We start from the raw sequence: 25,561 nt of genomic DNA, 5'->3' as shown, positions 1-25,561 counted from the left end.
CTCAGGGGAAAAAGAGAGAAGCTTTACTGCGAGGAGTTTCCAGGAGAAAGAGGAGTGAGTGAAGAAGACCTTGGAGAAGAACCAGCTGGAAAAGTCAACAACCAACAGGAGTGGAGGCCCTGCTCCTCACTGCTGTGGCTACAGTGACCTCTCCTCTGCTCGTACACCCTTGTCACAGTTTAACACCAAATCAGAACATCTTGAAATCCATCTTATTTTTGTCTGGTCATTGTGGCTTGTGTCTTTTTAGGCCATAGGTCTGCGTCTTTTGTACTCCCAACACAAGTGCTATCCGTGAATTAGGTACTAAACAAATACTTCTTTTGACTTTGTGTGGCTGGGTTTCTGTGAACAAGAACTATAGAGCTGGGCGGTTATCCACCTCTGGGATGTATCTGATCAAGACAGGTAACTAGCTCCCTATCCTGTGTCTTTCCATGTGCAGAGATCTCTCTGGTCCAGCTGGATAGCATGAGCCTCTCCCTCCAAATGCTGGTGAGATGTGCTGCCATCACTGGTCTGACCTTCACTACGGTGTTGCTGTTTGAGATTCTCCCGTGTTGGAACATGAAGATGATGATCAAAGCCCTGGCAACACTAGTGGAATCTAACATTTTCGATTGCTTCCGGAATGGCAAGGAACTTCGAATGGCCCTGAAACAGAATGCAGCCTCATTTGAGGTGAATTATCGGTCTTTGTCTCTGAAGCCCAGTGAAGGGATGGGTGAGTAGTCCCTGAAAGTGACCCGTAATTCCCCTTAAAGGCACATCTAGATCAAGAATTGATGTACGTTAGGTAGCAGAAGCTGACTTGTTGCCCACTGCCTGGCTGAAAACCTTTTTCTGTTCTCACTAGCTCACGGTGAAGAGGAAGAGCTTCGGGAACTGGAAAGCGAGGTGATTGAGTGCCACATCATTCGATTCTGCAGGCCTGTGATGCAGAAAACAGCCTACGAGCTGTGGCTCAAGGACCAGAAGAAAGCCATGCACTTGAAATGTGCACGATTTTTAGAAGAAATTGCACACAGATGTGACCACTGCAGAAGCAGGGACTTCATTCCCTATCACCACTTCACAGGGAACATTCGGCTCAACACTTTGGACCTGGATACCATCAAGAAAATGGTTAAATCCCATGGACTTGAAAGTAAACTTACCTTATTTTTAATTAATCTTAACTATTCTTGGGAAATCTGGAGACTAAGATCTAGAAAGAGTGGGTCTGGAGCTTGAGGGTTTCGAGTTCCCCTGAGGGCTTGAGCACTGGAAATGGTGAGAGGCCAGTGTCATGAGCCAGCAGGGAAGGGACAAGTCAGGGAAGGAACATGCAGCTGAGTCTAGCAAAGCCAATCTCACCTGAGACTGTCGGGGAGGGTTTGGGGATAAGGGGCTCTGGGAAATGGGGTGTACCAGAGCTCAAATTAAAATGTCCTGCTTAATTCACACCAAGGGTTGGAATGTCAGGGGGCTGGGGGCATGGTCTGACATGATGAAGTAGCCAGGCGGGAGGTAGGCCCCAGTTTTGTGTGTCCTCTAACTGATTCCAGTGAAGACCCCTTACCAGGCTTGAGGTAATAAAGGAAACAACCAGCTTGAGGAGGGCACACAGTACCTCACCAGTTCTTGCCCAAGAAATCTCCTTACAAATGTTGGCCCTCTCCACACTCTTCCTCATTCTTAAGTCTTGGATCTGGATGAAGGACCCAACATTATAATTGATTCTCAGCTATTTCCTTTGTAAATTCTGTATATCCATCACTTTGGACTGCAGCACTGACTGTATCTTGCTGCCTTGGTACAAATTTCAATTTCAACATCATGTCATGTACATACTTTTTTAATAATAATAATAATATTAAAAACATTTCCAATTTTGGAAAAATATAATGCACGAGGGAAAATGTAATAAATGCTAGTAATGAACATTAGATTCAGCTACATGTACATTCCTCTGACATCTTTCCTGCCCCAAAGGGGTGAAACTGCTGATGAACTCTCATCTTCTTATTGTCTAAGCCCTCAGAGAACTTGAAATCCTCATGGTCCAGACCCGAAGGCTCTGAAACTAAAGCCTGATTTCTCTTCTGGGAAATCTTCTGGGAGGGCAGCTTGGGAAAGCCTGTGTAAGGGTCTCCCATGGATCAGATATAACCCACCTGTGAGGAAAAGCCAATCTGAAGCCACTTTAAGTTCTTCCCAGGAGTGCCCTTGCGAGTGTAAGAAGACCCCTACAAGTGGACTGCTAGAACAAAACAGGGCTAAAGGGGCCAGCAGAGGAGAGCTGAAGAGGGTGCATTGCCTGAATCAAGGGAGCTCCAGTGAAGGATCCCAAAGCAGGGCCACATTCAAAGAGCCCCGAATGACAGCATCAGGAGGAGAGAGTTGAGGGAAAGAGAAAAGAATATTCCAGACTGTGTGGGATCAGTGAGTCTCTCTCTCTCTCACACACACACATACACACACACACACACATTTACATATACAAATATACTATATATACTATTTATGTATGACATTTTATTTTGGGGGGTAAAATAAGCTGGCAGATAGGTCAGTCTGAGCAGTTGGCCTTCAGCAGGCTGGCTCGGGTCATCAAAGAAAACAATTTCAGTTATTTTTGGATTCTCCAAAACTTATTGGAGAATCCAAAAAACTGTGGCAGTTTAGCTCTGGAGCACACATGATCAGATGTCTCTGAATAGTGTCTGCTGGTATCCTTTCATCAACACCTCCATTTGAGAGAGATCAGAGCTTTACTATTTCTCTTAGAATGTTTTATCTGTTCAAACTTCTATCAACTAGACAAACTATAAATAAAGACTTTTTTTTAGTTTACTGAAAGTTTTATCATAAAAACAGTAATCCATGACCCACTCTCCCCACACACCTTCAGTAATTCTCTCTTGGACAAACATTTTTAACTCAGCTGTTCTGTCTAGTCATTACCTCCATATACTAAAGGGTGTGTTAATATCACTTTTTAAAAAAAATCAGATTCTGACATTATCTGTTTTCTTCTTTGTATGGTAGATGAGAATTTAACTCTGTTTTACCACTCTTCAGCACCTCTCCCCCATATTGTTATATTATTAGCATTACATAATGAAGTATTCGCATATTACAGAACCAAATAATAAACTGTGAATAGATTTCTTAACAAATGTTTATTTTTCCTAGAGTTTCTAGGAAATTTTTCTTTTGGCAATGTCTTCCTTATAATATTCTGTTTCAATCTTGGCTGGATACTTTATCCATTATTCCCAAAGTGTGGAGTATGACCTTTAGGTAATACTGGTCAAGGACATAATTGGAGGAGATTCCAGAACACTGTGTTAGATATAAATCAGATAGTAAGGAAGGCTTATTCCCTTTTCAGCTCTCTTTTGATCCTCATGGCCTTCTTAAAAACTTAATTTCTGAGTCTTGATCCATTCCAAAGATCTACAGCTCCCTCCTGGGCTTTCTCCTTCCGCTTTTTCCATCCACTTACCAGTGACCACTCTTCTTACTCCTTTGTCTTCCAGAAATGCATTGAAATCTCATTCAACATTTCATTTACTGGTTCAACAAATGTTTATTAAGTTTCTACTATGCGCCAGACACTGCTCACTGCTCTAGTCACATCAGTGAATAAAACAGCATCCCACTAGGGAAAAATAGACAATGCAGGAAAAAAAGAATAAAGAAGTGAAATGTATAGTATAAGTGATAAATCCCATGGAGAAAGACAAAAAAGAATGTTAGGTAGGACAAGGGAGATTAGTAGTGCAGAGCCATTAGGGTAGCCCCACTGAGAAGTGAAATTTGTGTAAAGACAGAGGAGTAAGGGATTTGCTGTGTGGATGGCTGGGGAAGAGTATTCTAGACAGAGGCAACAGCCAGTGCACTGGCCCTAAGACAGGAAAGTGACCCCTTCCATTCTATACATTGTGGGTTTATGCTTTAAAAAATTATTTTATTCTCATTTAATAGGGAAAAATGTCTTAGACCTTGAGAGACAGGAGACAAACACAAGCGGTAAGTCTGACACCTTGAACTTGAAGTCCTGTTTCTAGGCCTTTGAAACCAGGGGGGTGATGAATAGGTGGTATCTTTGCTTTTCTTCATTTTTTTGAGAACCTACAAGCATTTTGTATTGTATCTTTTTTTCTTGTGATTTTTACAGATCCTCTTTATCATAGGAAACTCTTAATAAAATATCTCCTTTGTAAATGAAAAAAATTAAGAACCAGAAATAATATGACTCACTCATGGGTAAATAATATAATGATAAAGAGCATATCTTGTATACCCTGATGTTATTTGCTTTATCTAGCCAATATTTCTTTTCTCTCCATCTCATTCTATCACCATTACAATTTGAAACATAAAAAATATGTAGTATATTGAAGGAGAAATAGCATTTTATTTTTGTTCATTTGTTTTTTAACAAATGTGCTTTTATGCAGCAAATATTTATTGAGCATCTACTACGTGCCAGGTAGTGATGTAGATACTGGGGCTACATGGTGAAAATGATAGTCATGTATCTATTCTCATAAACTTGAATTTTAATGGAGGCTGACAGACAATAAACAGATTAATTAATAAAATCATCAAAGGGCTTGTAAGCCTTGATAAATAGTGTGAATTTTATTCTAACCGAATTGGAAGACACTGGAGAGTTGTTGATTAGAATTAGTATTGGCTGCATATAACAAGGACCCAGCTAGAATGGTTTAAATTTATTTATTACTAAAGTTATTTCTCTCTCATGTAAAATGCTAGCCTCATCACTGGGACAAATATGGAAGCTTCATGATCATCAGGGACTTTGGTCCAAAATAGCTGCTGGAGAAACTGGGGGGGAGGAATAATGAGAAGGTATTGCTTAATGGGTACAAAGTTTACGTTTAGGATGACAAAAAAGTTTTGGACATAGATAAAGGTAGTGGTCACATAGCACCGTGAATATAATTAATTCCACGCAACTATATGTTTAAAACTGCTTAAAATGCAATCCCTATGTTATATATATTTTACCACTGTGAAAAATTATTTGTGGGAGCTAAGAATAAATAAATAAACATACAAACGAACAGTGGGGCAGGGGAAGAAGACACAACAATCACAACAATTCCTTGAACTTGTTAAGACAAGTGAACAGATATGATGTCGATGGGTGGGAGAGGGGAGAGGGAGGGGAATCGGTAAAGAGAGACGAAAATCAACTACATTGTATATTGATAAATTAAAATAAATAAATAAAATAAAATAAAAAACACATGTTCATTAAAACAAAAACAAAATAGATGCTGGAGCTCCACCCATCATATTCACGTTTTAATGCCAGAAGAAGGTAAACGAAGCAAAAAAATGAAAGGGTTGTTTCTTCCCTTTGAAGGAATTTTCTAGAAGTTCTACCCAGTATTTCCTCTTACATCTTACTAGAACTTAGTCGCATGCCCACATCCAGTTGCAGGAGAGGCTGGAAAATGTAGCTGCCCTGAATAAAATCGAATTCTATTACTAAGAAGAAAAGGGCTAATAGAAGTTGGAATTGGAAAGCAGCAGTTTCTGTCACAAAGATCTGAATCTTATTTTTAAAAACTTAATCTGTCTTTTCTATAGAAACATATTGAAAGGAATAAGAATAGAAGAGAGATCAGTTTTTTGCAGCTGTCCAGATAAAATTTTGGCGATGGACTAGGATGGTTCTATGGTGAAGATGGACATAGATTCAGATATGTTTTTGAGTAAAGTCAATGGGACTTTCTTTTTTATTTTTTTATTTTATCTATCTATCTATCTATTTATCTATTTATTTTTTAGAAGATGACTGGTAAGGGGATCTTAACTCTCGGCTTGGTGTTGTCAGCACTACACTCACCCAATGAGCTAACCGGCCATCCCTATATGGGATCCAAACCCATGGCCTTGGTGTTATCAGCATGACACTCTCCCGAGTGAGCCAAGGGCTGGCCTGTCAATGAGACTTTCTGAGAGATTGAATGGGAACAGAGTTAGGGAAAGAGAAGGTGCAAACGAATTATTGCCTAGGTCTTTGCCTTGAGAGAATGGATAAACGGCAGTGATGCTTACTAGATACGAAAGATGTAACTGGGTGTAGGTTTATGGAAATAAGATTCAAGAGCTCTGTTTGAATCATGTTAATTGTGCAATACCAAGTGGCAGTGGCCAAGGGGGCATATGGATATAGGTCTGTCATTAAAGTAGATGTCAGGGCTTATAGATATAAAATTGAAAGTCACTGGCATATGGATGGAATTTAAAGTCATGGGTTGATGAAATTACCTAGGGAGAAATTGTGGACGGAAAAGGGAGCTCAGGACCAAACTGAAGCTTATCAACATGTAGAATGTTGGCAGAGGAGCAGGAAACAGCTAAGTGGGCAGCCAAGGTGGAAGGGAACTAAGGGAACACGTGTAACAAAAGCCATTGAAAAGAGAGAGGTTAATTGTATTAATGCTACTGAGAGGTGTAATCAAATGCACACAAAGATGTCACCTTTGGATTTGGCAACATGGTGGTCCCCGGTAACCTTGATCAGAGCAGTTTTAGAGGCATAAGGGGATAGAGGCATAATTCAATATATTCAGCTTCTAGTCACTAAGGATACAATAAACAGGAATCTAGCAGAAGAGGTGGACAAATTGATCCCTATATGTGTGATAAGGACTGTGATAAAGGTCTGCACATGGGTTTATGGGCACCCATAAGTTGAGGCACTTATTCTATGGGGGCAAGGGCACAGAAGGCTTTCAGAAGAAGGTGATAAGTTCTTAGATGCTCAAACTGCATTACTGTAAAGTAAAAGACCTATGGAGTAACGCAGTAGCCTTGGAGCTAGAAGACCTATGTTCTAGTCTTACCTCTGCCACTAACAGATATGTGCTCTGAGAGAGGTTTCTTCCCTCTCCCTGGATGGAGAAATGGCTGGAGCAGGCAATTATCATTTGCTTTCTGCTATAAGATTACGAAATTTCCTAAACTATTAAAGTCTGATTAGACGGAAGTGTTTAAGTTCAAGATTCTCTGCCCTTTAGTTAGCCTTTTGGGCAATTTCATTTAAGTATCTTTATTTCTTCACTAGAAACTGATGTCACTTTCTTCAGGATTGTTAATTAGCAGTTGTAGTTAGTACAGGGTATATTAGTTAGGATGTTACCAGCTCCAATAAACCCCATTCAGTGGCTTAACACAATAGAATAATAGTCTATTTCCTGCTAATGTAAAAATCCTATGAAATTTTTGAAAAATGGCCTTGCATGCAGTTAGTCAGTGACCCAGGCTCCTTCCAACTTGTGGTTTTGCTGTCCCTTAAAGCCTCAGAATGATTTGTTTTCCTGTGGAAGGAGAGGGTAGAGAAGACACATAACCACCTCAGCCAAGAGGTGACTATGTTACTTCTGATCTAATTCCATTGTGAGAACTAATCATGGCTTCACTGAAAACACAATGGGGCCTGGGAAATGGAGTTCCTGGCTGGGCAGCAACGACTCTATCGTGAAAAGGGAACAAGAGTCTCTGGCAGATACCAGACATCTCCACTACAGGGAACATTTCAATGACCCATACAGCTCATTTGTTTATTTGTTTTCTAGTTGAAGAAATGAACATCTTTTCCAAAGCAGAGATTCCTAAGAAATCTGAGTTTTGTCCCGAAAATCTCAGGTATGGGCATATATAATTGTTAAGGAGGTAGAGCATAAACAATCATCATTAAATTCAAAACACTGTTACAATTATTTGTGCAGTCAGTACTTTTGACCTCTTAGGTCCACGTGGGAAAATGCTGGGAGGTATGTGCATGGTGAGTTTAGTCAGTAGGATCTACATTAGGTTTTATTATCTTGCTCTTTCATTAGTTTTTGAAGCTATTTTCATATCCAAAGCTATACTATATTTGCAAGTTATTACTCCTATTTATTTGTGCATTTGGACAGTCTTGAAGAAAAGAAAGAAAAGATTTTGAATTTCTTTGACACCGTTATAACAAGAATGAAGATATCTGAGGAAGACATCATCCCTCTAGAGTCTTGCCAGTGTGAGGAGATCCTAGAAACTGTCATCTTGCCTCTGGCCCACCATTTTCTGGCTTTGGGAGAAAACAACAAAGCCTTATATTACTTCCTAGAAACTGCATCTGCTTATCTCATCTTGGATGATAACTATATGGTAAGTTGTTTCCACCCAGACCTGCTCCACCCAAGAGACAACATATAGACCACAGAGCCAGAAAGGAAGCTCCACTGTGCTTTTTTATTACTTCATGTTCTTGATTCCTACCAGCAACCCTTTCCTTTGAAAATGACATTGTTCAGAAGGGAAATGATCTAAGATTAAAAAGAGAGTTCGAACAAATTGCAGCTAGCATTATACATTATTTAAAATATTGCCACCTTTAGAAACTAACCATGAATTGTCTACCTGTATGGGAGGTAAGGGGTAACATATCATTCCCAAAATGATGCCTAGAGGACTTTTAGTATCAATGCTTCAGTTACAGCATAGTCTTCTTCAGTAGTGTCCCAGTGGCATTTGTCCTCTGTCATCCCCAAATACCTGTGAGCACAAAATACCTATCTGGTTTTAATCTTGTGATGCCCCCAAAAGCTCACCCACATTCATCTTCATGCAATTTGTGCTACATCATCACACATACCTTTAGATCACAAAAGCACTAGGATATTTCTCTAGGATAGTTGTAAGTAAGGTTCCAGGGCAATATGCCCCTAGAAATGAGGGGATTTAATACATATTATGAAATAAAAGGAATGTATTGCTAAGAAAATTAGGAAGCACTGAGCTGAATACAGCTAAATAAGTTTCTTTACTGTAGATATTTCAGAGCCTTTGCTATGCTATGACATATATGAATCTCTTAGAGGACAGAGAAGGGGAAGGGTCGGGCTAAGACTGAGGCATACTATGTTTCTCAAACTTATTTGACTTTAAATCACTTTTCACGGAGCAGCTGTCTGGACTAACCTTTCACGGACTCCCTTGAGGAAATGTCTTTCTGGGCCTTGCTTCAATCTGACTCCAGCAAGTTTGGGGAAGGGTTTCACATACCTGAGTAGCCATGTCTCCAGTCTTTCGTGCCCACACTGGTGGTCTGTCCCATATTTTACAGTTGCTGTTAATCATAGGAGCCTCATCAACCCTCATAACTTAGATTTATATAAAATTTACAAGTTAAACTGCTAAAAATGTCTGTAATCCCTGTTCTCTCAAGTATTTATGTTAAGAACGAAAGTCTCTGGCATATATCATGCATGTGTTGGGGGTGCTCGTGGGAATGTGGCCAGTGAGTTCCAGGAAGAGGAAGTTTAGGTAGTCCTGGGGGCTGACTTTCTAAAACTTGTGCATACTTATTTCACTCCACAAGGAGTGGTGAATGATCAGGAAGACAATGACTGGAAGCAGAGCCACAGTGCAAGGTGCCAGAATGTGCCATTTGCACCCCCTCTCCCACCAAAGAAAATCTGGTGGGACTGGGGCTGGGGGCCAAGTCATCCTGGTTCCCTTTTCTTGCCTCCCACACATACCACTTAGCCTGCATGAGACTTGGAGATACTGCCTCACCTTATTTTACTCTTCAAGTCTCATCTTGCCCTGGTGTTTACCTGTGCCAAGACTCACCTGTCAAATGATGTCAGGAGGTTGAGGATGAAGTGAGGAGAGTTATTTAAGGCCTTACTTTCCTCTTCTGCCTTCTAAAGATGGGTCTGGCAAAGGAAACTTGGGTGGCTTGTAACTCATTTCAGTAGAGACCAGCTTCTCAGAGATGTGGGGATACATTCAGGAGCAGTGGGTACGTTGTTGGAAATAGGTTGGGGGTGGAATTACTGAGAGGAGGAAATTGCCCTGAGGAAAACTTCAGGTAAGGCAACTTATGTGACAGTATGAGGAAAGGTGAAAACTTACAGATTCATCCTCTTGATGGAGTAATACAGCAGACTCAGGTAAGCATGAAGGTGCAAGGCTTCACCCACCCAGCTCCTGTCTAGAGTTTGGAGGCCCATTCTAATCCGTGGAGCTGGGGAGAGAGGTGGATGCAGTGCCTGGAGTGACTCCTGCTTTTCTTCCTTCAGTAGAGTCTGGGGCAGTGGCCCCTCTGTGTTCTGGATCGCTGCCGACTAACACTTTTCTACTCTTTGTGTTGTGTTCAGGCATATGTGTATTTGAATGAGGGAGAGAGGTTGCTAAAAACTCTCAGGAAGAAAGAATCCTGGAGTCAGACTTTTGAGTCTGCCACCTTTTATAGCCTCAAAGGTCAGGTAAGAAACATAAATTAATCTGTTATTTGCTTGAGGCCTTTCCACAGAAGCAGAAATCATTCCTATACTTGCTACATTCTCTTCCCAGCCTCCACCACGGATTCCTATCCAAGACTCTAGAACCCCAAGCCCCCGGACTCAAAACTCCTCACGATTGCTTACCAGCAGCAAATCTTCCCTGTCCCCCAAGTTGACATCTTTATGAAATATTTTTGTAACAACCTCTAAAAATGGACACAAATGGGTAAACATTTTCTCAGATGTAGATGGTGCACAACCAAGATGCTAAATCCTTGTCATTCAACCATCCTTCATGCACACATTCAATAAACATTTACTAGTATGCCAGGCACAGGATTTTGTTTCTGGGCCACAAATTACCTCTTCAACTAAGAATCCCCCAAATATGTATTGTTGGAAGCTACCAGCTAAGTCCAGAATAATTTTTTCCCTCTTTCCTCTCTTCCCCTCCCACCTCCCTATAGGTCTGTTTCAATATGGGCCAGATGGTGCTTGCCAAGAAAATGCTGAGGAAGGCCCTGAAGCTCCTCGACCGAGTCTTTCCTTACAACTTAATGTCCCTGAGCTTCCATACCCATGTTGAGAAAAACAGACATTTTTCTTATTTGAAGCAGCAGGCCAAAGAGAGTTCACCTCCAGGGTAAGGGAAGGAGATGGGGAAAGCTGTGTCTCATCTCACTCCGCAGAGGAGAGAGACCTACACCTAATCCAACTCAGCCCTCAAAGCCCAGGCCTCAGTCTCAAGGGGGTGCAGGACTCCTGCTTGGCTCTGACTACTCACTGGTGGGGGAGGGGGCAAGCGTGGGGGGTGCTCCCAGGCCAGGGCTGGATTGCCCCAGAGCACTTCACAGGCAGCTTTTGTCAAAGGAAGTTCAGATGACAAAAAAATGAGTGACCCCTTTGCAAGGTGAGCTCCAGCACCCCTCCCTACTCATCTAGTCCACTGACATCCCTGGCCATCCATGTTCCAATAGGAACCCTCACCTCTGCTCCTGGAACCTCAGTCACAAGACCTCTTCCATGCAGTGCTAAGACAGTGGGTGTCTTAGCTTAAGTTCACTGCCCAAAGAAAAATAGCAGACCCCAAAGACATCTGCCAAAGGACAAAATTCCCCATCCATCTATGCATCTCCTATGGATGTGGATTACATGGGGGTATCCATTGGTCAAAACTTTGAGATTTGTGCATTTCAGTGTAGGTAACTTTTATCTATAAAAGAACTATAAAAAATAACAAGGGTTAGGAGAAACAATGAGTGGAGAGGTAGACGAAATAAGAATGTTAGTAGTCGCTGAAGCTAGGTTTGGATACAACTCTTTAGTTTGCTCCATGTATGCTTGAACTTTTCCATAATAAAAGTTTTAAAAAATAGTCCACCTATGTAGCAATTCATACCAAGGGGGATTCCACCTTGCTGGGGATCTGGAGAGTTGAAAAGACCGTCTCTTCTATGTAAGGAGAGGTCAGTAGCAATATTCCTACAGGTTCTGCCTAAGATACAAATATCTATTCCTATGAGCAAGTTGCTATAACTCTTTTACAATCCTATCAAAAACTGCCTTTCCTAGCTCCCAAAAGTGTTCCATTAAATGTGGGGGATACTGAGGTGGAAAGGAGATGAGATGGAGCTGAGCTTCTTTGCAGGTTGAAAGGAGGTTCCTGGGAATACCTGGCTGCTCCTGGAGACACCAGGAGGGAGGGGTGGGGGAAGTTCAGCAGAGGTCTGTCTGAGAGGTAAGAAGGAAGTGGTCTTTGGGTTGCATATAAGGTTGCCAGATAAAATACAGGATGCCTAGTTAAATTTTAATTTTAGAGAGACAATAATTTTTAATATACATATGTCACATGCAATATTTAGGACATATGACTTCTCAAAAAAAATTACTTGTTTTTAAATTCAAATGTAACTAGGCATCCTGAATTTTCATTTGCTAAATTGGATAACCTTAGTTTGCAACCACATTTTATAAAAGGAATGAGAAATACCTGCACAAAGGGAAAAGGTGAAAAGTGTTGAAGAGGAAAAAACTGCAGAGCTGTTGGCTTAACACACCCACCAGTCAAAAGGTTCTTATCTCAAAAATGAGGACAGTAAGAAGCAACATGTCATGCCAGAGTGTCCAGGATCCTAACAAATGTCCTATTATATTATGTTGTATATTATACATGGCCCGTAGTTCTTAGAACCTTTAAAAAATAATTTCCACAACAGAAAAGTACCTGGAATTCTTATTTAGCCTCTCTACAATGTCTCTTTTCTTCTTCCTTCTCATCTTGATTTACAATCTGCCTTTTGAAAAATATTTCTAATTATATTTTGTTTTCTTGGTTTTGTTAAGCTGGCTAATATTGCAGCTATCTCGTTGAGGCTACCGTTTTTGTTACATACATAGAGGATTTTTGGCTGCATTAACACTTATGTGGCCTGTCCAGCCGGGAAATGGGAAGGAACCTCAGCATTCTTTGTGGAAGGTCATTCATCCTGCCCTTGAATACCTCCAGCACTGGATATTCACCACCTTCTGCGACATTGTTAAAAATGCTCATTTTCTTTGTTGAGTGGAGACCTACTTCCTAACAGCAATGTGCTGTGGAGGAAATAATAGCTTGGACTGGCTGGGCTGTAGGCAGTATTTTGGGAAGGTTGAATTAGTCTTGTTATGAAAGGCTTCCCGTTCTCATGGCCTGTCATACTTTTTTTCTTAACATTCCATTAATGAAACAGTTGGAGTTTGTTTTCAGTTGGAGATGTGACTTTGAGTTAATTACTTAACCTGTCTGAATCTTGCCGTCCCCATTTGTAAAATGGGGTCAATTATTTCTTCCTTTCTTACAGAGTTATCATCCCAATCAAATAGGATAAGTGATATCAATGTGCTTTTCAAATAGCTTCACTGAACTAGCAATTACCTGACAAGGGACAGGTACTTTACATAAATTATCTTCATCATCACCAAGTAGGTATTATGGTCACCATTTTACAATGGAGAAAATGTGCTTCGTAAAAATTATTGTGCTTGTCAGTAAGTAATGGAGGCAGGCCTCAAATTCATGTCAGTCTTGACTCCCAAGTGAGGATACTGTGAAACCTGTGCTCCCCTAAAGCATGCTGACGATTGTACCTTCTTTCTGTGTTCCATTTGTGTTTACTTTATCTGATAGGAAGAAGCGGCTGGCACAACTTTACCGCCAGAGCGTCTGCTTCTCCTTGCTGTGGCAGATCTACAGCTTCAATTATTTTTTTCACCACAAGTATTTCGGCCACCTGGCAGCTTTGATGCAAGTGAACACTGCACTGGAAACTCAAAATGATTTCCAGGTAGGGTCTTTTTGTAGCTTCTCTGTAAATTTCTGAATCTCATTTGAAGAGAAAAGCCTAGTAGCCAATCGGGGTTCAGAATCATGAGAATATAATAAAAGCCTTTCTGACTGGATTGCTTTGCAGTTCATGCTCTTAAAAATTATTGAGGATTCCAAATAGCTTTTATTTATATGGGTTGTATCTATTAATAATATCATATAAGAAACAATAACTGAAATAATTTTAAAGTATTTCTTTTAAAATAAAAATAATGAACCCATTATATATTACCATACTTAACATTTTCATTTAAAAAAAAAACTATATGTCCCCAAAGAAGAAATTTAATGTGTGGCATTGTATGAAATTTTTGCAAATATCTTAATATCTGGTTTCAGAGAAGGCGACTAGATTCTCACACCTGCTTCAACCTTCACTTTGTTGGAATATCACATATGCTGCCTCTGACAACTCATTGTATACTCATGAGAGAAAGGGGGTGAAAAGGGATCATGTTAAACGATAATTCCTTAAACAAAAAATAGAATCAAGGGCTGGCCAGTTAGCTCAGTTGGTTTGAGTGTGGTGTTGTATCTCCAAGGTCAAAAGTTCAGATTCCCATACTGGCCAGCCATCAAAAAAAAAAAAAAAAAGAATCATAATTCATACTAATATAAAAAGAACACCTGTCAAATATTTTATTTAACTCACTGAGTTAACTCAATGAGAGAACTAGTTAAGATGTTACAACTGGTTCCAAGGAGAATTCAGTTTACAAGTGGATACAAACCTAGTTTAGTCAAAGGGCAATAATCACTTGTATTTCACCAAACATTTACATTTATATGAAAAAGAATCATATCATTTACATTATTATCAGTTTTCTACAACATACAGAGTTGTAAAATGGCCCAAAGACAGTGAAAGGTAGGGATAATCTTCATTGGTTTTTGTTTTGGTTCACTTCAAGGTCTTTCTCTGTTTTCCCTGACATTAATAATGCCTTGACATTATGGAACGAGCTTTGACCTCGTGTGTTCTCTAAAAGGGTCTCAGGAACCCCTAGGAGTCCCAGGACCAATTGGGGGAACCACTAACTAGTCCGTTTCATAAACTGGGAAGTCTTAGATTGGATGAGGAAGACTCCAGGAGCCAAGATCAAGAGATTATTAAGCTAAATCCAATTCACCTAATGAGAGTGACCTGGCTTCTTTACAAAAGTACATCAAGTCTGGGTTTCTTCAGGGGCAGTGACTTCCTCTTGCAGTCGGTAGTTATCAAGAATTAAGGGGAATGGTCAAACAGCACCATAAATATTGGAGGAGCTTAAATTTCTAACCAGGGTCTGTTCCCAGCATTAGTTCCTTTCTGTAGACCTAGGCTGGCTTTCTCAGGGTACAAAATTATTTACAAAGCCCATCAATATTGAGTACCTGCCTAGTTTCCATTCTCCTCTCCTAGGTCCCTGGGCCACTAAGGAGCCACAAAGCCCTGCCATGTTGGTCCTCTTTTGGTTCCTCAGACATAGAAGTCCAGTCTCATCTTTGCACTGAATGTTTCCTCTGCCTGGAGTGTTCATCTCCCAATCTTTTTTTTTTTTTTTTGATGACTAGTATTGCCTTATTCATGACTCCTTTCCTCCACTTATTCAGTAAATAAATTTAAGGTCAGTGTTTATTGATGAGCCAAGAATCAAACTGTAGCTCTCCACCCCCTCTCAAATTTTTCCCTTCATAATCTTGACTCTTTTACTTTAAAATACTGTTCCAAGGATGGCCCTGTACAAACTTAAGTCTTCAATAAAAACAATAATGACTGCTAATACTTACTATGTGCCAGGTCCTAAGCTCATTACATTTATTTACTCATTTAATCCTCAAAGCAATCCTAAGATATGTGTTTTGATCATCCTCACTCTATAGGTGAGGAAACTGAGGCACAGGATCAAATAACCCAAAGTCTCACAGTTAGAAAATGGAGGAAATGACATTTGATCCCAGACTGTTTGGGCTCCAGTCTGTGCAGTACTCCATTATAGACTCTACGTGGCCAAGACCAGCCCCAGTACACTCTATAGGTGAGGAAACTGAGGCACAGGATCAAATAACCCAAAGTCTCACAGTTAGAAAGTGGAGGAAATGACATTTGATCCCAGACTGTTTGGGCTCCAGTCTGTGCAGTACTCCATTATAGACTCTACGTGGCCAAGACCAGCCCCAGGGTGTGTGATGATTTGAGTCTAACAACATAATGAACATACTTTAGTAGGGAAAACAGTAGGTTTTAGTAGGTTAAACTACAAATACATTTATTCCGTTAGCAACAGTATACCATCTTTCCAGGTTTTCAAAATTTTATTATCAATTATCTCTGCAGTTTGTTTACTCTTATTAAGCTCATTTTAAAAATCCCAGACAGAGCAGAGCAATTCACCAGCACCATCATCAAGTGGGCTGCAAATCTATCCTTAGCCACAGAGCAAGAAGACACTTAACATCAACTCAAGAAAAGAGCTTAAAGAGTTCTCAGGAGTACTTGTATCCATTTGTCATGCATTCCAGGGCCTCAGAGTCCCCCTTTTTAATGTCTAACTCCTACCCCAGTTTCTTTTTATAGTCTAAAAATAAGGAATCACTCAAATAAAATATCTCTTCAAAGCATTGTTGAAAATAAACACAGATATATCTCAGATCCCTGTTCTCAAACGTTAAAAATATTTTATATTAGCACATAAGAATATCCTTAGATACATTGTTATGTTCTAATGAGTTTTTGTTTCCCCCCTTTTGATAATGTCTTCAGTTTCCTCTGAGACCTTTCCTTAATCATCATTTGATTCTACTGCTTTTAACTTCTTTTGATATTTCAGTGGGAACTATTTTCTTTTGCACCCACGCAAAGAACCTTTTTATTTAGATCCTGGTACTGGCCAGCCACCAAAAAAAACCCCCCAAAACCCAAAAGAAACAAAAGACAAATAACCTTTTTATACTGTGCTGATGGGTGAGTACTCTCATAATTTGTCATCAGATAACATCAATAGGTTATTTCTCTTCCTTCTTAGTTGAAACTTTAATTTCAATTATGATGTATGTTCCACTTTTAACCATTTCTTGCCTCCCAGGCCAAGTTTGACTTGTTTTGCCTTGGGAATTGCCAAAGTCAAGCTTAAAATCCTGCAGGCAGGCCCCCGCAGCAGAACGTGGCCGAGGGGTTCTGGAGGTGGGTCCTTTCCATAGGCAGGTTGCTGTCATAGACGAAAGTATACGAAGTACAGAAAACTCTCCCCCTCCCGGCCCCTGGCCCTCCTTGCAGCTGGAGTTCACCAGGTCCCGCCAGACACCCGCTGCAGAGCTCAGGGATCCAGAGCAGGGGAGTGATGGGCCATCAACCCCTCCCTGCCCAGTGACCACCACACTGCGACCTCCCAGCGCGGGGGCCATCTCCTGATCTTTACTGGGTTTACTCTATCAGCTTAAATGTCACCCCTCAGTGAGGCCTTCTGGACCACCTCATTTAAAGTAGCCACCCATTCACTTTCTAACCCATCACCCTATCTTAGTAGGTCTTATTACTACCATTTGACATTTTCTTGTTTGTCCTTGGTTGGTTCATGATCTGTCTCCCTTACTAGCCTGTAAACTCTGGAAGAGCAGGGATCTTGTCTGCTGCCTTGTTCACAACCTGAGCACCCAGAGCACTGACCCGGCGCATAGCAGGTGCTCAGCAAATATTTATTGCATGAAATCCTTTACTTCTCCTCCACACTTCGGACTATCTTCTAAAAACTGTGGTGGAGTTGGGGGTGTGGGGCAGGATAAAATGGAAAAGTCACATTTGGAAAGCAAATCAAGATACTTATTTTCAAAGAGGGCAGAGCAGCAGGGGATGTGCTTCCCTTGGTGTTTAAGAGTAGAGAGGCACTCAGCATAGGATAATCAACACATCCAGACTGAAAACCAAGACAGTGGTTTCCAGGACTCCACCTGTCTGGGTGTCACCACTGGCAAGCCACAAAACCTCTAAGCTTTATATTTTCCCCATAAAATGAAGCAGTTGTATTGCATTCTCTCGGTCCAAATCCAAGAAGTCCTAGGCTTTATTGCACCTTTGGATTTTTCATTTGCTCAACAATTCTCTTTTTTCTACCACTGTTTCTGGCTATTCATCCCTTCTGGTAGCATTATCTGAAGCATGTTTCATACCAGGAATAAAGGAATTCCCTAAGACTGACTTTGTGGTTTAACAAATAATGGGAACCTGCCTTTAACACAGAATTTGTGGACTTGTTATTTTGTGTGATTTGATGAATGCCAGGAAAAATGTTCCTATCTTAAAATGCCTCCTTTACCCAATACAAAATGTTCAATACTTCTACCATTGGAGATTTTATATTTCTCCTGATTGTATTTTTCAAAGCAGTTTACATATATTCTGTTGTTGTTTTTAGAAATAAAATAAAACTGCTTCTTTAGAAGGAACTATTTTCTCCTCGCCCTTCTCTAAGCATTTATATTATTAAGCAACTTTAATTATCATTTTAAAAAGCTGTTTAAAGAGTAACTGTCTTCTCTTAAATCTCCAAATTAGGTTTAGAACTAGTCTTTACTTGTTTTAAGAAGCAAACAAATGAATCCAACATTCCTTTTTGGTTAAATTACAAAAGGAATACGTGCTTGTCATAACACATTAAAAGTCACAGAAATGCATAAAGTAAAAAGAAAAGTCCCTTTCTCCCTCAAATCTCCCCCTCCACCCCCATCAAATAGGTAACAAATGTTTACACTTTGGAGTGCATCCTTTCAGGCTTATTGCTGTGCAATTATATATCCACATATATAAGCTATTGCTTTTATTTTTCACATAAATTAAAATTTCTTTATTTTGCTTAAGGACTCTGTGGGCAAGAGGGGTCATGAGCTTATCCTGGATGACTCAGTAAATAGGTGGCAGAAAACCAGTTTGATTTCTGTACCTAAGCCCATGGCTTTGGCCCAATGACCAGCTCTGTTCCCAAGCTTAATAAACAGATGTTCACTGGCAGACATTGGGTGATGTCCCTGGGCTTTCTGCTTCGGGTTCCACCTCAGTCTTGCCCCTTCTCTCCTCCACTGCTGCCATTTCAGATCATTAAGGCTTACCTGGACTATTCGCTATACCACCAGCTGGCTGGCTACAAGGGTGTGTGGTTCAAATATGAACTCATGGCCATGGAGAAGATCATCGACCTCCCCCTGCAAGGTGAGGGCATTGAAATCGTGGCATACATGGCTGATACACTGGGCTACATCAAGCTCGTAACGGGTCACCTGGACTTGGCCATTGAGCTAGGTAAGAGCTGGCTGGGCAAGACGGGACATGGAGATACAAAGTAATGCCCCCAAATACAATGGAAATTTTTTCTTTCCAGGCTCTCGAGCCCACAAGATGTGGGCACTGCTCCAGAATCCCAACAAACACTATCGAGTCCTCTGCAGACTTAGTAGATCTCTCTTCTTGAAAAGCAGGTATTTATCTTAAAGCATTTTCCAAAGTTGGGGGAAGAAGCCACGTTATTGAGTGTTCTGAGCTCACTTTGCCCTGGCTACCGGGTGGTGAAGAGAGTGTGGTTTACAGTAAGATCCTGGAACTGATAATAATCATCTTTACCTTTGCATACCACTACTCTTTTAACAGAATTCTTTCACGTGCATTGTCTCTGATCTGGTCACTCATCTCCACAATGGGAATCAGATCTCCACCCCTTTGAAGGGGAGGGAAAGGGAAAAGTCTTATAGGAAGGCCAATTCCCAGAGAATAGCAACCAGGACTAGTGGTCCAGGCCAATTTGGCCTGACTCTGGTCACCCGGATGTAGAGGACACATGAAAGAACAGTTTGAAAAAAGAGCCAGTTTGATATTTAGGTTTTAGCTGTGAGTAGGGGTGGTCTTGAAGTCTGTTTAAGGTTGTACTTGGTTTTGAATTACTGGGCAAGACCAAGACTAGACCATCTCCTCTCCATCACTTTTTAATTCCACCACCTGTTTTTTTTTGTTTTTTTTTTCCCATAGATACAAGAAATTGATCAAGGTGCTAGAGTGGCTGTGGGATCTTTCTGTATCAGAAGAGCACATCCTCAGCAAGGCATTTTTCTATTTTGTCTGCTTGGACATCATGCTTTATTCTGGTAAGTGTGACTTTGGAATTTAAAAGAAATTGGGGGTGTGACACCTATGCTGGTGTGGTGTGGCAGCTGTCAGGGCCAGGGCTTTGAGGCCATTAGGTTTCTGGATGTGTAAACTTATAGGACAGGAATGGAGAGAGCCTGCTGGTGTGAGCTGGTGTATCATGTGCCTAGATGGTAAGGCAACAGCAAGAAGGAGAATTAAGTCCAGAGGAACCTTGGGTACAAGCTGCCAGTTAAACTGTCAGATCAATTTACACATAAGTGATAGTGACTGACATTGTCTTACTATAAGTCTTCTACTGAGGGTATTTAATTTTTAGCAGGATATATTTAGAGACTTCATGCAATAGAATGATTGCTAATGGTGAGAGTTCCAGACATTGGTAGCTGCTGGTGATTTGGAAAATAAATTCTTTCCTGATAATCTTCAAGTGACAACAAGTAGACAGCCCTCAGTGCACATATTAAACTGGAGGGAACAACCTGGGGATTGTTTTTCCCACCCAATAAAGGGGGTGCAGACATTGCTGCCAACAAGGGAAGCAAGGGCAATAGAGAAGTCCTAGGCTGCATGAAGGCCTTACTCCTTGCACTTGGGCCAGCAAGGGTTGTTTTAAACCCCACTCCTGCCTGGTCTATACTGTGGAACTGTATTTCAGATGCCCAACATTCCATGATAGCTGGGACTCAGCAAACACAGAGCAATGCAGGCACGTGGTTGTTGCAATCTACCGGACCCTTTGGATTCATAAAGTAATCAGAGACCAACTAGGCCAGAAAGATGACCACCCACCACCAAAGAGCAAAGCTCTCCTGTTTCTCTCTTTTTAGGCTTTGTTTATCGAACATTTGAAGAATGTTTGGAATTCATATACCAAAATGAAGACAACAGAATCCTCAAGTTCCAAAGTGGAATCCTCCTGGGACTTTATTCGTGTACAGCAATCTGGTAACAATGTGTTGCATGTCACTAAATTCCTAAAGTGAAAATGCTGAGTCCTGAATAAGAGTTTTATAATTTTTTTTAAAAGAAAGAAAACAACTCATAATTTACACCTTAGACAGCTGAAAGATGTCAGACAATATTTATACTGAAAGCCACTTTAGGGATCACCTAGTTCATCCCCCTCAACTGAGGTCAGAAAAGTGATGTTGTCTCAATTGTATTCAATGTAATGAAACTTTATTACATACGAATCATGTTGTGATAATACTGGAATAAATAAGAAAAGATTACTTGCTTCTGGGGAGTGTTGGGGTTTGAGGGAAACTAATAAATAGCATCACTTGCCCACCCACAGCCACCCAGATCTAATCACATGGAGTAATTGTTGATAAAGCCGATGTTGGAGGAGATATGGCTTATGTCTGCAGGCAAGTGAGTTTCCTAATATTGAGCCCCAAGATTAGACTTACCCACTCAGCAGCAGGCAATTCTGAAAAACTGCAGCTCTCCCCGCATCGAGGCAGGCCTCTTTCTACCACAGGCAGAGAGATTAGTCCCATGCTCTCTGTCAGCTTCACTGGCCTTCAGGATGAAGGAGGAAGATAGGTACTGAGCTTTAACCCTGAGGCTTCATCCCTTTAACCTACTAAGTTTTTAACCTAGTAAGCCTGTAGCTATGGCCATACTCTCTCAAGGAAGGAGTTGAACAGTAAGGCTCCAAAATGGGTCAGAATAGAACATTAATTAAATTACTTTCATTACTATCTCCAAGACTGAAAATCACCCTCTCTTCTATTTCCCATCTCAAATTATATGCAGCCATGTTGTCCAATGTGGTCCATCAGAGGTTTTGTGATTAGATTAAATAACAATATGAAGACATTCCTATATAAAATGCCACAAATTAGAGTAGCTCTAAATTTAAATAGAGAGACCCTCTTATTATAAACTTACTTGGGAGAAATTAACGTCCCCAGACGAATTACCCTTGCCAGTTAAAGTTCAGAGCAAATTAACTTGCCCACGTGAGTTAAAATTCAAGAAATCTAAAGTCCAAAAATTATCCTAATTTCTTATTCTTCCTCATCTCAGCTGGAGAGTTCTTTCAAAAGCTGTGTCCTAGGCCAATGCTTCCCACACTTCCACAAACACAAGAATCATCTGGAGTGCTTTCTTGTTAACTAAGAGGATTCCTGGCCACACCTGCAGAGTCTGTCTGATTCAGTAGATCTGGGTTGGAACAGAAAATTGCTTATAAAGAGAACCCAGGTGATACTCATGATGCAAATCTGTGGACCACACTTTGAGTAGTACTGGCCTAAGCCTTTTCTCTTTGGAATCGGAGCAATTTCTTAAGGTTGCAGAATTTGTAGCTCCAAGTGTTTGATTGACCTCACTTTTTAAAGAGTCCAAAGAGTTAAATAAATGGTATCTAATATTGCCTAGTTGTTCCCAAGGATTCTTTTCATCTCAAATCATGAAAAAGTTCTATTCTTTCCTTGCTCCCTGTCACATAATTTCCTGCATTTTTAGGGAGAGTCGATAGGAGGCAGACTTTCAGAGGCCCAGGTAATTGAAGCTACACATCAGAGGAATCCATTCCAGAAAATCAGCACATTCCAAGAGAGATATTTATTTTTCTTATTCTTCTGTGTTGGTGCAGGTATGCCCGACTTCAGGAATGGGACAACTATTACATATTTTCCAATAGAGCTAAAAATCTAGTGCCAAGAAGAACCCCAACAGTTTTTTACTACGAAGGAATAACTAGATACATGGAGGGCCAAGTTCTCCACCTTCAAAAGCAAATTCAAGAACAATCTGAGAATGCCCAGGACAGTGGAGTTGAGCTACTCAAGGTGAGGCCTATTCTCCAGTTTCTATTATAAATTGTTTCTTAAATGGATTTCTGTCTACCTCCTATGCTAATTATTTTTTGATCACAGAATTTATTGATGTTTATAACAGAATTTTTTGAAGGCAGCCCCCACCAAAAAATTAGAAAGAAGAAAATATAAATTGCCCATAACCTTACTACTTAACATTTTTATATATTTACATATTTATATTTTATATATTATTATTCTTTATATTTATGTTTATATGTTATATATTTATATATTTTATATATTGGTATATCACTTTTCGAGTTCTTTTCTGTGTGTGCACACACATTTCCATTTTTTGTAACTTGCTTTTAAATATATTGTGAATAATTTATTGTCATTAAATTGTTTTTCACACTATTTAAAAGGAAGCATAATATTTTATCTTATGCATATACTATTAAATACTCCAATTATTCTTGGATAAAACTTTTCTGCAGTGTTTTATTGCTGTTGCTGTAAGAAGCATCCTGGTAGATAAATCTTTGCACATGACAATTTTAAATATTCAACTAGTACATATTAAGTACCACGTACTAGGTGCTGAGGTACAAGAATGAGCAAATTAGACCCAATACCTGCCTCTGAGAGTTTACAGCACAGCAAGGGCAAGAGAGTGAAGGTCTAAACCTCTGCTGTCGGCTTGACACTTGTCTGCCTTGTTCTCAAAAAAATTGAGCACAGCTGTATTAGTTTTCTATTACTGTGTCACAGATGACCACAGACTTAGCTTTAAGCAACACCCACTTCTTATCTCACAGTTTGGCAAGTCAGAGGTCTGGATGGGCTTGGCTGGGCTCTCTGTTTAGGGTCTTACAAGGCTAAACCCAAGATATCGGCAGACCTGTGTTCTCATCTGGAGGATCTAGGGAAGAATCTGCTTCCAAGCTCTTTCAGGTTGTTGGCAGGATCCAGATGCTGGACAGTTGGCAGGATCCAGATGCTGACAATTTTAAGGCATGTCACTATTTTAGAGATGTTAAAACAACAACAACAACAAAAAGCCACAATGCATCTTGGGATTAGTGAAGTATAGTAGCTCATTCAATCCTCTGAGTTGTTATAAGGTAGGTCTTTTTCAATCCTGTTTTAAAGAAGAGAAAGTCTTAAATTGCCCAGGTGGGATCCCACTCATTCCCACTTGCATACTCATGCACGGTCTCAGGAACTCTTCCTGCAGTTTGTTCACACCAGCTTACTAAATCACTGCCTCTAAAAACACAAAAGTTCATTGTCATCACCCCCTTGGAGGTACCTACTCTTAGACGAAGAACATGTATTTATGTCTCAGATTCATAAAACATTCTACTGGCTCTCACCAAGAATACAGTAATTGCATGGTTATATAAAACATTATTTTGTAATATAACTTGATAGAGTAAATATTTCTTAAGAAAGTAACTTTTTAGGGGTTTGAGACATGCTTAACTCCATGTTATGCAGAAAAATATTTTTGACCATAGTACACATGATTTAATTTATTCCAAGATTCTCTTTTTCTCTCCAAATTCCAGGAGTATTACTTATGACAAGTGAGTTGGCTATCATTATCACTTTTAAATATTGATAGAGTACTAATAGAGGTATACCTCACTTTTGACCAAAGTGATATATGAAAATCCAGATAGATAAATTAGCAGGTGAATAAAAGAAAGCACATCTCGATTTAATGAGTAATAAAGTGATAAAACTCACCAATATCCCAAAGACAGTATAGGTTAAAAATACAGTAGATTCTACTGGGATTGCAACATAAACTAAAGCACTGTTTTCACACTCAAGGAGTTTGTGATTTTTTTTTTCAAGAAGTAGGTGGGGGTGGGAAGCCTGGGGAAGCAGGGGAGGGACATGACGGGGAGTAGAACACAAATGACACAAAATTGAACACTTGTGTCTTCCGCAGTACATGTTTTCAAGAAGTAGGTGGGGGTGGGAAGCCTGGGGAAGCAGGGGAGGGACATGACGGGGAGAGGAACACAAATGACACAAAATTGAACACTTGTGTCTTCCGCAGTACATGGAACAATGCCTTGTACGCAGATGTTTAATTAATTTAATTGATCATTGATGGACTAAATAGATATGTGACAGGTTAGTCAGGAAAACTCAATGTTGTTGATTCCTTTTCTGTGATACTGAAGTAAATGCAATAAAACAGTAAGATATCGTTTTGCTGACCATCAAATTAGCAAAGACATGAAAGAAGAAACATTCATGATCTGGAAGAATCTCAAAGAGCATTCTGGCAAAATACATATATGTCTTTAAAATATGCACTTCATTGTCCCCGTAATTCTCCTCCCAGGAACTATCCTGAAGAAATAATCAGATGACAAAAAAAATTATATATAAAGATGTTGATCTCAGGTTTATAGTATTGAAAGCTAGGACAAATTAAAAACCACATACCCTCCAAAAGAAGATTGATTATGTCAGAAATAGCACACGTCAACATCAGGATATTTCACATAAAAAATCTAAATTTCTGATTCTTCTTTTAAAAATTGGAGTATTTGACAACACCAGGCCCACATTCCCAAAGGACAGCTATTGGCTGGAATTAACAAGGGGTGATACTTAGACAGGGCATGCCTTCTCCAGTATGACACAATCCCCTCTACTGCTAATCATGCTACATCAAGCCTGCTGATTAATATTACTTGACTGGCTCCTGTCAGCATTAGAGTTTGTGAGCTCTGATGTAAAATAATAATGCCGTCAGAAAATATTCATAGTGTCGCTGTGCTCCCAGCACCACACTCTCCCGAGTGCGCCACTGGCTCGGCCCAGACAATTCCATTTTCTAACTGAGGTGCCTGGACAAGACAATCTTTGAGGCCATTTCCAGCACTGACTCTGTAATTTCTAAACACTTATAAAAGATTTTCTTAGAGGAGGTCCAAGATGGCGACGGGTCTGGAGCGGCCATGCCAGGAGACAGCGCGATCCTGAGAGC

General features: G+C 40.2%; 1 protein-coding gene across 1 annotated transcript in view; it reads left to right on the top strand.

The window, feature by feature from the left end:
* Window positions 1–25,561, top strand: part of ADCY10 (adenylate cyclase 10 (soluble)) — a 77,285-nt gene that overhangs the window by 39,138 nt on the left and 12,586 nt on the right. Inside the window, exons 19-30 of the mRNA XM_008575580.1 lie at window positions 446–724; window positions 857–1,147; window positions 7,605–7,674; window positions 7,947–8,178; window positions 10,176–10,283; window positions 10,769–10,944; window positions 13,468–13,624; window positions 18,733–18,937; window positions 19,017–19,113; window positions 19,658–19,773; window positions 20,605–20,722; window positions 22,383–22,578. Of these exons, the coding sequence (XP_008573802.1) occupies window positions 446–724; window positions 857–1,147; window positions 7,605–7,674; window positions 7,947–8,178; window positions 10,176–10,283; window positions 10,769–10,944; window positions 13,468–13,624; window positions 18,733–18,937; window positions 19,017–19,113; window positions 19,658–19,773; window positions 20,605–20,722; window positions 22,383–22,578 (2,045 nt within the window). The remainder of the gene's footprint in view (window positions 1–445; window positions 725–856; window positions 1,148–7,604; window positions 7,675–7,946; window positions 8,179–10,175; window positions 10,284–10,768; window positions 10,945–13,467; window positions 13,625–18,732; window positions 18,938–19,016; window positions 19,114–19,657; window positions 19,774–20,604; window positions 20,723–22,382; window positions 22,579–25,561) is intronic.

The sequence above is a fragment of the Galeopterus variegatus genome, unplaced genomic scaffold (genome assembly GCF_000696425.1).
Source record: "Galeopterus variegatus unplaced genomic scaffold, G_variegatus-3.0.2 Scaffold1209, whole genome shotgun sequence".
Lineage (NCBI taxonomy): Eukaryota > Metazoa > Chordata > Mammalia > Dermoptera > Cynocephalidae > Galeopterus > Galeopterus variegatus.
This window is presented reverse-complemented; position numbering and strand designations above follow the sequence as displayed.